This window comes from Aquarana catesbeiana, linkage group LG05 (genome assembly GCF_042186555.1).
Source record: "Aquarana catesbeiana isolate 2022-GZ linkage group LG05, ASM4218655v1, whole genome shotgun sequence".
NCBI classification, from domain to species: domain Eukaryota; kingdom Metazoa; phylum Chordata; class Amphibia; order Anura; family Ranidae; genus Aquarana; species Aquarana catesbeiana.
The window spans coordinates 312,905,117-312,917,820 of record NC_133328.1 but is presented as its reverse complement, the minus strand read 5'-3'; the positions used below and the strand labels follow the sequence as shown (position 1 = coordinate 312,917,820).

The window sequence follows — 12,704 nt, the reverse complement described above, 5'->3', positions numbered from 1 at the left end:
ATTTTCACACTCAGCTCCGAGACACACAGCGGGAGTAGCCTGCAGATTGTGTATGACATATAGTGGAGGAGGAGGAGGGAGCAGAGCGCTGCGCTGCAGCCACAGCTTGGCCCAAAGCGGCCCCAGGGCAAGCGGCCTAATGATCAAAAAAATTTTGATCGATCAAAAAAATTAACGATTAATCGAGGAATTCATCTTTCATTTCCACAGCCCTATCCTGTTGAAATACTGCCCTGTGACCCAGTCTCTGAAGGGAGGGGATCATGCTCTGCTTCAGTATGTCACAGTACATGTTGACATTCATGGTTCCCTCAATGAACTGTAGCTCCCCAGTGCCAGCAGCACTCATGCAGCCCCAGACCATGAATTTCCCACCATCATGCTTCACTGTAGGCAAGACACACCTTGTATTTGTACTCCTCACCTGGTTGCAGCCACACACACTTGACACCATCTGAACCAAATAAGTTTATCTTGGTCTCATCATACCACAGGACATGGTTCCAGTAATCCATGTCCTTAGTCTGCTTGTCTTTGGTGGGCTTTCTTGTGCATCATCTTTATAAGAGGCTTCCTTCTGGAATGACTGCCATGCAGACCAATTTGATGCAGTGTGCGGCGTATGATCTGAGCACTGACAGGCTGATCCCCCATCCTGTCAACCTCTGCAGCAATGCTGGCAGCACTCATACATCTATTTCCCAAAGATAACCTCTGGATATGACGCTGAGCACGTGCAGTCAACTTCCTTGGTCGACCATGGCGAGGCCTGTTCTGAGTGGAACCTGTCCTGTTAAACCGCTGTATGGTCTTGGGCACCGTGCTGCAGCTCAGTTTCAGGGTCTTGGCAATCTTCTTATAGCCTAGGCCATCTTTATGTAGAGCAACAAATCTTTTTTTCAGATCCTCAGAGAGTTTATGCCATGAGGTGCCATGTTGAACTTCCAGTGACCAGTATGAGAGAGTGAGAGCGATAACACCAAACACCTGCTCCCCATTCACACCTGAGACCTTGTAACACTAACGAGTCACATGACACCGGTGATAGAAAATGACTAATTGGGCCCAATTTGGACATTTTCACTTAGGGGTGTACTCACTTTTGTTGCCAGTGGTTTAGACATTAATGGCTGTGTGTTGAGTTATTTTGAGGGGACAACAAATTTACACTGTTATACAAGCTGTACACTCACTACTTTACATTATAGCAAAGTGTAATTTCTTCAGTGTTGTCACATGAAAAGAATATTTACAAAAAATGTTTTTTTTTAAATTACTATTTTATTTATTGTTTTATTTTTTTAAACAGACCCCATGTGTGTATAACAAAGGCAAACTAGCTTTGGTGTTAAAACATGGAGTAACTGCCTTATATTTGGAATAAATGAGTGCTTTAGTATTTTGGAAGGGTATTGGTATTATTTTCTCACCACCTTTACAAAGAAATAGGAATACAGTCAAGGGAGATATTAAATGTCAAAAGCTGAAGGTGAACAAGATAAAAAGAAGCCAATGGAAAGCAGGAATCTTATGTTGCCCAGAATGGAGAAGTTTGCAGTTTCAGGTTATACATAAGCAAACACTATTAGGCAAATGCTCTGCTATGGGAAAAGGGAGGGAAATACTAACATTTTATGAGAGAGAAGTTTGTATGCAGCTAATTTGGTAACACAAATTTCAGTGATCACCATGATAATTTGTCACGGTGTTCATTTGGTCGGGAACCATGCTGACTGGTTCCTGATTGTTGGTCTGAGACATTTACTGTAGCTGTCATGAAACTAGTGCACTGCAAATTCTCAGCTGCAACATTAATGAACATTTATACAGGACAGGAAACAATTTTGAGAATTTCAAAATATAGAGAATAAATATCATACCTTTTGCCTCATTAGCATGAATATTTTTCCTAATGATTTTACTATACACATAACATCTCTCAGAGAGAAATCTTTTGTCTGCTTATTCAACTTGGAAAGCTTTGAATGGGCAACTGGCTACCATACAGAACATCATATTATAATTTTCAAAAGCTTCCTATAGGGTTCTACTTATCTTTTCTAAAGTCGTTCTGATGCTTTATAAACCATTGATCCATGTTAACTGTATAAATAATAATTTAAATTACACAAAATAGCATTGGGCCTCAAACACATGTGTGTTTAGCCATGTGTTAACCTTAGCTTAAAAAAGCTAAAACTTTAAAAGGTATTGACCTCAGACAGCATTTTTAAAGCTTTCTCGATGTTTTGAAGCACCTTTTAGCTCTACTCCAGCTGTGTACAGCTGACAATAAGAATAATGGCTGTAGCTTTAAACAGTCCATTGACAGGCTTTAGCGCACTTTATCAATCCTGAAACATACTAATAAGCTTGCTGAAGCCCGATAATTCCCATTTACAACTACAACCAGCAATACAGTTAGGGTGTTAACTCCACACTCTCAGACTAGAACTAAGAGGTACCTGTTGAGGACTTTGGGAGTAAGGGTCCAATTACACGTTTGCCTTCTTGTGTGTTGTGTCCTGCATTACCAAGTGTTGCGCTAAGGCAGCCCAGACATTTAGATTGGGTTGAATAAAAAGAAATGGCTGCACACCACAGTAATGATCCAAGATCCTTTATTGGACATCCCAAGTAACACCATAGGACCAGAATGCCTGGTAGATGCGTTTCACACACTTCATCTGAACTGTGTGAACTGCGTCTACCAGGCATTCTGGTCCTGTGGTGTTACTTGGGATGCCCAATAAAGGTCGTGGATCATTACTGTGGTGTGCAGCCATTTCTTTTAATTCATTGTCTAAGAAGGTGAGCCAGGGCGGGCACCCACCACTTCCATTAGGATACTACAACTCACCTGGAGTAGCGAGTCTTTCTTGCTTAGTCATTTAGATTGGGCTGCCAATGCACCAGAATGGACAGAAAAAGTACATGCAGACATTTCTTTTGATGCAGTGTACTATCACCCAGTAGTGCACTACAAAAAATTTGCATTGTAGTTGCAACTGCATTGCCTTAGTGCATTGGTGTGCAATTGAAAATGAATAGCACTGCAACATGCTAATACTTGTTTTATGCATTAACTTGCAGTGCAACACAAAAGTGATTAAGCCCCAAAAATTCCTATTCACTAAAAGCAGCCATTCTACTGCTATTATTGAGAGGCCAGCTGTCAAAATGACACTTTGTGTTTCCAGAGTCACTGCAGCAGTTTCTGTGAAAAATATCTAAATTATGTAAACTATGGGGGAGATTTACTAAAACTGGTGCATGCAGAATTTGGCACAGCTGTGCATAGTAACCAATCAGCTTCTAACTTCAGCTTGTTAAATTAAGCTTTGACAATAAAACTAATAAGACCCCTTTCACACTGAGCCACCCCGGGCGTCAGCGGTAGAGCAGCGTTATTTTTAGCGCTGCTTTACCGTTGTTTTAGCGGCGCTATTTGGCCACTAGCTGGGCAGTTTTAACCCCCGCTAGCGGCTGAAAAGGGGTTAAATCCGCCAGCAAATTGCCGCTTTGCTGGCGGTATAGCGGCGCTGCCCCATTGTTTTCAATGGGCAGGAGCGGGGCAGGAGCGGTGTATTCACCACTCCTGCACCGCTGCAAAGAAGCTGCTGGCAGGAGGACTTTTTGTGACGCCCTGCCAGCGCAGCGCCCCGGTGTAAAAGCACTCAGGCTTTCACACTGGGTTTGCAGCTGATGCTTTTTTCAGGTGCTATGCAGGCGCTATTTTTAGCGCTGTAGCGGCTGAAAAACGCCTCAGTGTGAAAGGGGTCTTAAAGCTGATTGGTTACTCTGTACAGCTTCACCAGAGTCTGTGTGCACAAGCTTTAGTAAATGCCCCCCAATGTTCCCAGGCAGCATTGAAAAAGATTTACCAATATTATTTTTACACTGTATTTATGCTATTTCTTTGAGGTGCAAACCAAAGGAGTATCTTTACGTTTGCACATAATATTGGTTGAAGCAACCTTACAAGTAAAGTTTCTATATTTAAAAAAACAAAAACGTTTTGCCTATATTTAATTTTTAAATGAGTAAACTTTGCTATGGACCAAAAACATTATAACATAGAAGTCATTATAAATGGGAGACATTTTAGAATAATTTGCAATTTTTATCTATAGTAACACAAGTTGTTTTAAAACTATCACTGGTGAAACAATAACAAGGATATTTAATTCTGTTATGTCTTTTTGGCTCTACATTGCATAAGAAATAAAATAATTTTTATAAGACAGCACTGCCAAAAGAAAGACATTGATTCTGAAAAAAAATATATATGTTTTGCTTTGTTTTCCATAAGTAAGACAAAGTACTTGCCAAATCAATAGTCCTGTAGCTGAGATGATAAAATTGCTCTGATCCATTAGAAATATATAGGGTGTGGGAAATGTAATAGTTAAGGGAATCAGGGAAGCTTTTCAAAGGTTGGTAATCACTTTGTGATTGATTGCTGAATATGACATTCTGTAGCATAACATTTTCATGTATATAGAGTCAGGTAATCTTTAGAATAACATTTACATGGTAAAGGGTTAATCAGTAAAGGGTTTATAATATTTTAGTCAAAGTATATATGGCTGAGTCAGCCCTAGTTTGTATTATGATTTGCATTCTCCAACTGCAATATCTTCCTGCTACAATTTTTGACTTCTTTCATGCCCATCATTGAGTTTTGGGTGTCACTGTTACAAGATCTCTTCTTGTATCCTCAATAATTTTACCTAAATGCTAAAAATCCAAAAGGAAGACTGGGAACCTCTAATAATGGCCAAAGAAGGTGTGCAGATTTAGGAACTGAAGTAAAGGTGTCTCACTAACCGTCTACCAAAACCCAAATTCTCCATTTTGGGTGGACTGGCCCTTTAAATAAAACCTGTGTTTAGGACCTAAATGTAAAACTATGATTTAATCATACAAAGGTACAGCAAAGTAATGCGTTGGATTTTACATTAGCAGTAACCAAATCTAATCAAATCAATACTAATTCAATCCATGCAGCCAAAACTAAAAAAATTACAATTTTCAAAATGAATAACACAGTCCTGATAGTGCTCTATATGTGGATTATTCTTTCAAATTCTTCTTATGACTAGTGCTCATCTGCCGCTAGGTAAAAAACCTGCACACCTCTAATACAATAAAAATGGGCTCATCTGTGTCCTCCACTGGCTATTAATCTCCCAGGATAAATGAGGGTAGTTGTGAGCTGGCTGACTGAATTGTTTTAAAGTGATTTTTGATTGTCTTTCTTGTGTTTTTATAAGTGGGGGATAAATTAAGAAATTTTATATAGAGAGCACTATGTTGTTGCCCTTTTGTTCCATTTAATGGTGGATGCCGGACAAGTGGACGGAGTTACCATCCAAAGTCTGAGGGGGTCAGAGCAGAGGTCTATTATCCTGGGAGATTAATAGCCATTGGAGGACACAGATGAACCTATTTTTATTGTATTAGAGGTGAGCAGGTTTTTCACCTGGCGGCAGATGAGCACTAGTCACAAGAAGAATTTGAAAGAATAATTCACATACAGCGCACCTCGGGTGCAGGACTGTGGTATTAATTTTGAATATTTTATTTTTATTTTCGTAGTTGTTCCCAATTTCATATGGACTTATACATATTGCATTTGAGCTAGTTTAAATTTTATAGTGTTGCCTTACACTTTATTGCAGTATATAATAAACCAAATCTGGTTAGAAAACACAAATTTTCCACTGCTGTTATTTACTCACAGACCATCAATGCCTTGATGAGTAACTGTTCAGTACTTACTCAAAGTATTCTGCAGCTGGAGTGACCTTGGAAGTGTCATTGAAAAAAGAGTAACCTGAGCCATTGAAATCATATTTTGTCTCAGAACAGTTGGGACTATTCCATGAATTGTTGCAGTGAATCCATGGAAGCTCTGATGTAAATGAGGAAAAAAGATAATACAAAGCCCAAGCAATGATCACGTTGTAAAAAAATCCCACATATAATGATATCAGAATGACTGTAAAGCCAACACCTGCAAAACAAAGACAAAAGGTATTTTTTGGGAAAAAAAATCAGGCAACAAGTTTGAAAATTGGGAATTCATAAAAAATGGAAAAACTGCGCTGTTCATCTAAACCATAAAACAGATTTTATGAGACACACACAGTACTAAATCACGTGGAGCAACGTGCTGATGCCACCGCGTATGCAATTCCCTGAAGGACAGGCTGCTGTGTTTGAGCCGGCCAGCTTTTTATATATGCGTGTTCCGCAGCATTTGATACAAGGGTATTTTACAATAAATACATCAAGAATTTTATGCCCTGGCCAGTTTTATTACTTTTACATGGGGAGTGTATATGATCAAGTACCTATAAGAGGTGGATTTCCATTTCGTTTCACAGAAGGAGAAAGGCCTTGGCTGGATTATTAGCCGCAAGCGAGATTGAGAGGTTAACACGTTCTGGTAAGCAGGAATTCTATATGGTGGTCTACATCCAGGATCACACAATTTTGGTGACAGATGGTGTGCATATCAGTGGATGGACTTGGTCAGTCTATGGACCTTTCTCTCACAAATTTTACATTTATTAATGTTTCATTTTGTCACGTTAAGCACAGCTTTATATGAAAAATTAACATTGGGAACCCTACACTTGTTCCAGTGTAAACCAACCAATTTAGAGAAAATTAAATGTGTGTTTCTTTTTTTTTATAATCCATTGCATCTAGAGTCACCAGACTTTTCAAATTGCATTTGGCAGGACTGCATCCTCAGTTTCCCACAGTTTTCAATTATGAAGGCTTCCCATTTTTTACACAATGTTCACAATGAATTTGGGTTTAGATTTCATTACCATTAAAAATAAAGAAATATTGATAGTCTTATATAGTCTTGTAGAAGGGTTAATAATGGGGGCTTTGTCATGTGCTAGCCCTCTGACTAAAGGATTGGGGGGGGGGGGTCACAGAGCAGCCAGAGTGTTTGTGTATTGGAAGCTGCTGTATGGAAAGGGCAAAGCTGACAAATTGCTTATGAAAAGATTAGAGTCAGTTAAAAACTGTACTTTAATTCTCATTGCTAGCTCTTTTGATATTCAACACTTTTGCTCCTTTTTTGCTATTAATATTGTTGGCTTGTTTGTCTTTAATTGTATTTTGTGGTTGAATTAAAGTCATTGGTGATTTTTAGCTGCTGTATTGTCCATAACAAAAGGGCAAGAACAGTGTGCACCTAAATCTCATTACATTAGATCACTTACATTCAACGCACTTCCCTATCACCAGAAATAAAATAAAAGTTAGGTATACATCAGTTGGGTCTATTATTCCTGAATAAAAATGTCCCATATCTGGACAATTTATTTCTTGTAGCAAAACCCTACCCATGTCTCTAGCAAATTTGGCCCTAAAATTGCTATGTACAATTATCCTGCTGCTGGCAAATTGTACACTGCTTTATCCTCTGCAGTATCTTATTTCTTGTTGTAAAACTCTACCTTTGTTTTTTGTCTTTCCAATACCAATAAAATTTCCATACAAAATTGTCTTGCTGGTGGCAATTTTTACACTGCTGCAACATCTTTGGTCAATTAACTTTTAATGAGAGTTTTAAGGAAACTCCTTGGATCCCTCTAGCGATGTACAGTATATTGATATTGTCATAAAAATAAAGTTAAAGTGATTGTAAAGGAAAAAAAAATAACATCTCTATACTTACCTGCTCTGTGCAATGGAATTGCACAGAGCTGCCCCAAAGCTCCTCTTCTCAGGTCCCCCGCTGGCACACCTGGCTCCTGCTCTCTGTCCAGTACCCCCATGGGAAGCCTCTTCTCGTACCTATAGGTAAGCCTTATTCTAGTCTTACCTATAGGTACAAAGAATACAGGAAGGTTTACTTTCTCTTTAATGTAACAAATGTTTAGGCTTTAGAACCACTTTAATTCCTAAAGTCTGATAATGTTTAGAAATGTAAGTGACAATTTTCTTTATTTTTAAATAGAGGTCACTTGGAGGGCCTTCCAATCATCTGGCACTTTGATTGGCTGCCTGGTGCTCATGTCATTGGGAGCCAACTCCTGGTTGTTGATAGTTGACAGTGAGCTGTCAGTAACAGCTCAGTCAAAGTCCTGGTGACACCAATGGCACAACAGAACAAGGCAGCAACACATATATGAGGTGGCGGGGCATTAAGGGCCAACAGCCTTGCTACTGTATGTATGTATACTGGTTTTATAAAAGAGGTTAATTGGCTTTTCTTGGGGTCAAAATCGAACATGCAGACTATATATCTACCTCTGGTCTGCCTAAAACCTACAGTAAATCTAAGCCAATACTTTTTTCTTGTGTTGGATAGACTGGGGAAAAATGAAAACCCCTGCCTTTAAGAGATTTCTCGATACTTCATGACCTTTACCCACAACAGAATGAGAGAGGAAATCTCTCCAAGGAGAGGGACATCTCCTCTTAGAGGTATTGTCCCTATTAGAAGATTTCTCTCCTATTCAGGTTCTGAGTTAAACATTTTCCCTTGCATTCAGTTTCAGTGACAATGGTGATCAGAACAAATAGAGAGAGAGAATCTTTTCAGTGGGGACACAGCAATAAAAACCTGACAGGGTTCTTACCATTCCCCATAATTAAAATTAAGATAACCTTTGAATTGTAAATTTTCCTTAAAAAACACCTAATTGGCAGCCATCATACCAATTCCCAAAATTTGCTCACTAATATTTATTATTGTACAAAGGATGTTAAAGGGACACAAGTCAACTCTATATGGCTCATCTCTCCTCATGCATTACCTTTTCTTATATAAAATGTGCAGTCAGCTGTGCGGTGATTGGGTGGTTTGTATGTGGCAGTGGATTCGCCAGTGCCAACATTTAATCACTCCATTGTGTAATTAGACTTATAAATAAATGCTATGGCATGAAATAATCATATAATACGGTGTTCTAAAGGTGATTGTGAGCAAAGTCTCCAGGCGGGAGGGGGTACTTGTGTAGTTATATGTCATTCATTTATAGCACTTTACTCTTTTTCCTTTAATCCTTTACAAGGGAGTGAGTAGAGGATATTGGAGGACTATTCCTTCCTTTATTACATGGACAAACATAGCTCAACATAAAAGAATGTCCATTGTACTCCACTTAGCTCTTCTTGAGGTATTTTTTACTATTCAATAAATTGGTAGGACTTCCCCTATCTTAGTGAGCAAGCCAGGAGTGGTGAAACATGTCAAGGAAGGCTGGTTTTGGGTGGAGAATTCACTGTATGCAGTCAATTTATTGACTATTAAAAATACTGCAAGGAGAGCTAAGTGGAGTGCGGCTGACATTCTTTTATGTTCTCAATGGAGAGTGGGGATGGACTACTATGGCCGGCAACGGGGGGGTTGAACATGTACAAGAGAGGCTAGTTTTGAGTGGAGTTACGGATTTGTGTGTGCTTCTGCCATAACTCAACATGTTTCACCACTACAGTGGCTTCATCAGTAGTGACCAATAAAAAAGTGAAAAAACAAAAAGGTATAGAGCACTCCATAATGTGTGAAACAAATAAACTTGCCAAATGCTTCCTGGTATTTATACCAACCCATGTCAACAAACCATTGGTTATAAATTGTATCTTTTTACTCCCAGAGGATGTTTACATAGGGAGATGTACTTTCAAACTTTTTCTCACTTTCGTTCAATATCATTTACAAAGCAGGGTGGGGGGATATCCACCTTGTTGAACTTCATTGGTTTCCAGTAGGAGGATGCCTATAACATGCTATCATTTGGGACACCAATAATGCAATGCAATGGGAAGTTTTTAAAAATATTTACCTTTGAATATAGGGCATATCTTCCACACTCCAGCAGCTCCCTCTCGATTAAACTGTCCAATAGCCAACTCCATATAGAAAAGAGGCATGCCAGCAATAATCATGAAAAACAAATATGGTACCAAGAAAGCACCTAAAAATATAAGACAGGGACATACCTTCAATTAAGGTATTATAGGTTGCATGTTTGTTTTAAAGATTACATGAAATAACACAAATACATACATGCATTTGCTCAAGTGTTATATATTAATCACAAGTAAAAAATGGACTTAAGTAGGGATTGAAGGATTGGCAGCGTCTCACTCCCAGTATCTCGACATAGTTAATTGTTCACAGACAGAGACAAATATCTCTACTCAAAAACGGTATTGATTCTGCCATGCTATTGCTTGTTTAAAAATAAAATAGAGAAATAAAATAGTTTGTAAAACATAATGACTGGGTGCTAACATCTCCCAAACACTAAGCGTGTGATGCATTGTAGGAAGCAAGACTCTCAGTGCTGGCCTTCATTGGTAAAAGAAAAAAACATTGAAGTGAATGACATCTTGTCAGAACTCCCATGTTAGTGCAAGGTCTTCTGTCAGGTTTTTTTTTGCTGCCTTCGTGATGACTAGTGATCACTATGGAATAGATAAAAAATATTTCCCCAATGTGGACATGAGCAGCAAAACATGGCAGACCATCTTCTAAACCTTTCTTGCTGTACTCAGAAAGGGCTTTTATTGCTATCTGTGCCATAATCACCCCTCACATTTGTTGGTTAGCCAGCCACTTTTTTCTCTCCCCAACTGGTCTTGGTGATGTGGGACTGTCCCTGATGTCTCTGCACATTTCTCTTTATATTCCTATTCTTGCTAAACTGTGTTTTTGGTATATCAATACGTTCACTGACTTATCACTATCTTCACCATTCTGATTTTATCCTCACTGGATTTTGTCATGGACATCATGTAGTTCATTGAAACCCTATTCATTTATCATAGACTCTCTGACAGTCACCACGTGTCCATCATTTAAACCCACTGTGAAGACTGGCTATCTGTGTTCTGGGGGGCTCTGTCTGTGCGCCCTGCTGGCATGCAGCTCCAATTACCTCAGCTTCCAGGACAGACTACCCTTCTGGCCCTGGCCCCACACTCACTATACTCCACTATATTTCATCATAGGTAAGTATCCAGGACTGGCTTATTTGCCTCTTCCTGTCATGTTTAGTGCCATATTAGATTAATTATATTTATTTTTTATAGATACTCCTGAGCATCTGCCCCTGATGAGTGTTCATACACAAAACACGTCGAGCTTTTAGGATGCAGATACATGCCTGTATCAGAAATTACTTCAGCATATCATCTACATTAATCATGTTTATACCATTCTATATTATTTACTTCTATTGCAATGTGCCGCCTATATGACATGTATATGAATCTACAGAATTTATCTATCAATTTCTTTACACTACTACTTGTTTTATCAAGATGATATCATGTATCCTTGATGTCCATTATATATGCATATGTATGCGTGTATATATATATGATCAATACTGTTTACTTGTTTTGTATCATTGATATGCATTTTTTACATCTTTTCATGTTATTAAATATGTCCTTTTACCAATCCACCTCCACAATGTCAATTAGTCTCATTTAAAGTCCCAAATTCCTTCTTTATCTGTGCCATAATTGAAAAGGACACAGCCAGAATAAAAACCCTTACAGAGGTTCTAACCCTTTCCCTTTTTTCTTAAAAAAAAAAATATTTTTTAGACTGGAGAGGCATTTCAAATAATGCAATGGAATATGTAGTTGGTGGTTGTAAGACACACACACACCCACACACCAGCATAGGTTTTTGTTGGATACATTTGCAAATACATGTACAGCCACACTGCTGCATCAAGGCACCTCTGCAAAATATGGTCCCTAACTCTAAATGATCTCAGCTCTTATCATGGGGCATACTGCTAGCATTATTGCATAAATGTCTCATCATGACAGGTTTTGGTACTCAGAGCTATAGGGGGAGGGGTTTTGGCAGGCTTATAAGAGGGTAGAAGGCAGGTGTAGGACTTCATCAATAGATGCTGGAGTTTAGAAGGTGACACAAGAGTCTGCAAACTTTAATTTATGTCACACTACATAGCTCAAAAGAACTACTTATAATGGTTGGCTGCTGGCGCAACAGAACCTTAACTATTTTTTGCAGATACATTTATTCACATATATAAATTTAGCTATGTCTTTATCTGTGGTATGAATAATAACTTACCTCCTCCATTTTTGTAACACAGGTATGGAAACCTCCAAACATTAGCTAAGTCCACTGCAAACCCAATAACAGAAAGAAGGAAATCGATCTTCTTACTCCAGGTCTCTCTCTCTTGATTTTCAGTATTGGTCTGGGATGGATTAACCAGTGTCGAGTTAGTGAACTGGACTCCATTTTGTTCCTTTACAAGTATAAGTTCAACATCTTTAGGTCCCATTGCATTGGTTTCTTTAGCAGGTGCAACCACTGAAGACATTTGTCCCACTGGTGGTCTAGCTTTAATCATGAGATTCTGTTGCAGTTATCCAGTGGTGTTGGAAGAGTCCACAAATTGAAGACTGTGAAAAAGGAAAATGCAATACATACAATACAAATTAACAGTTTAATTCGGAATAACATAAAAAAAAGACACAAATTTTACAGAGAAAGGAAATACAATAATATTACAAAAAATAAAAACAAGACACAGAATGCAATGGTTTGCACTAGCCATGAACTTGAAGGGCCATTGACCTTTAGATCTAAAAAAAAATATCATCATACATGTTTATGATTTTTGGATACTCAGTGGCATTACTCTTTTAGTTACTCATCTGTCACATCGAAT

General features: G+C 38.5%; 1 protein-coding gene across 1 annotated transcript in view; it reads right to left on the bottom strand.

Annotated features, from left to right (window-relative positions):
* The window catches only part of SLC6A3 (solute carrier family 6 member 3), an 87,996-nt gene extending 75,589 nt beyond the window's left edge, over nucleotides 1–12,407 (bottom strand). Inside the window, exons 1-3 of the mRNA XM_073630844.1 lie at nucleotides 12,098–12,407; nucleotides 9,822–9,953; nucleotides 5,785–6,019 (exon numbers count right to left, since the gene is read on the bottom strand). Of these exons, the coding sequence (XP_073486945.1) occupies nucleotides 5,785–6,019; nucleotides 9,822–9,953; nucleotides 12,098–12,383 (653 nt within the window). The 5' untranslated portion in view covers nucleotides 12,384–12,407. The remainder of the gene's footprint in view (nucleotides 1–5,784; nucleotides 6,020–9,821; nucleotides 9,954–12,097) is intronic.
* Between the last annotated feature and the right edge of the window lie 297 nt (nucleotides 12,408–12,704).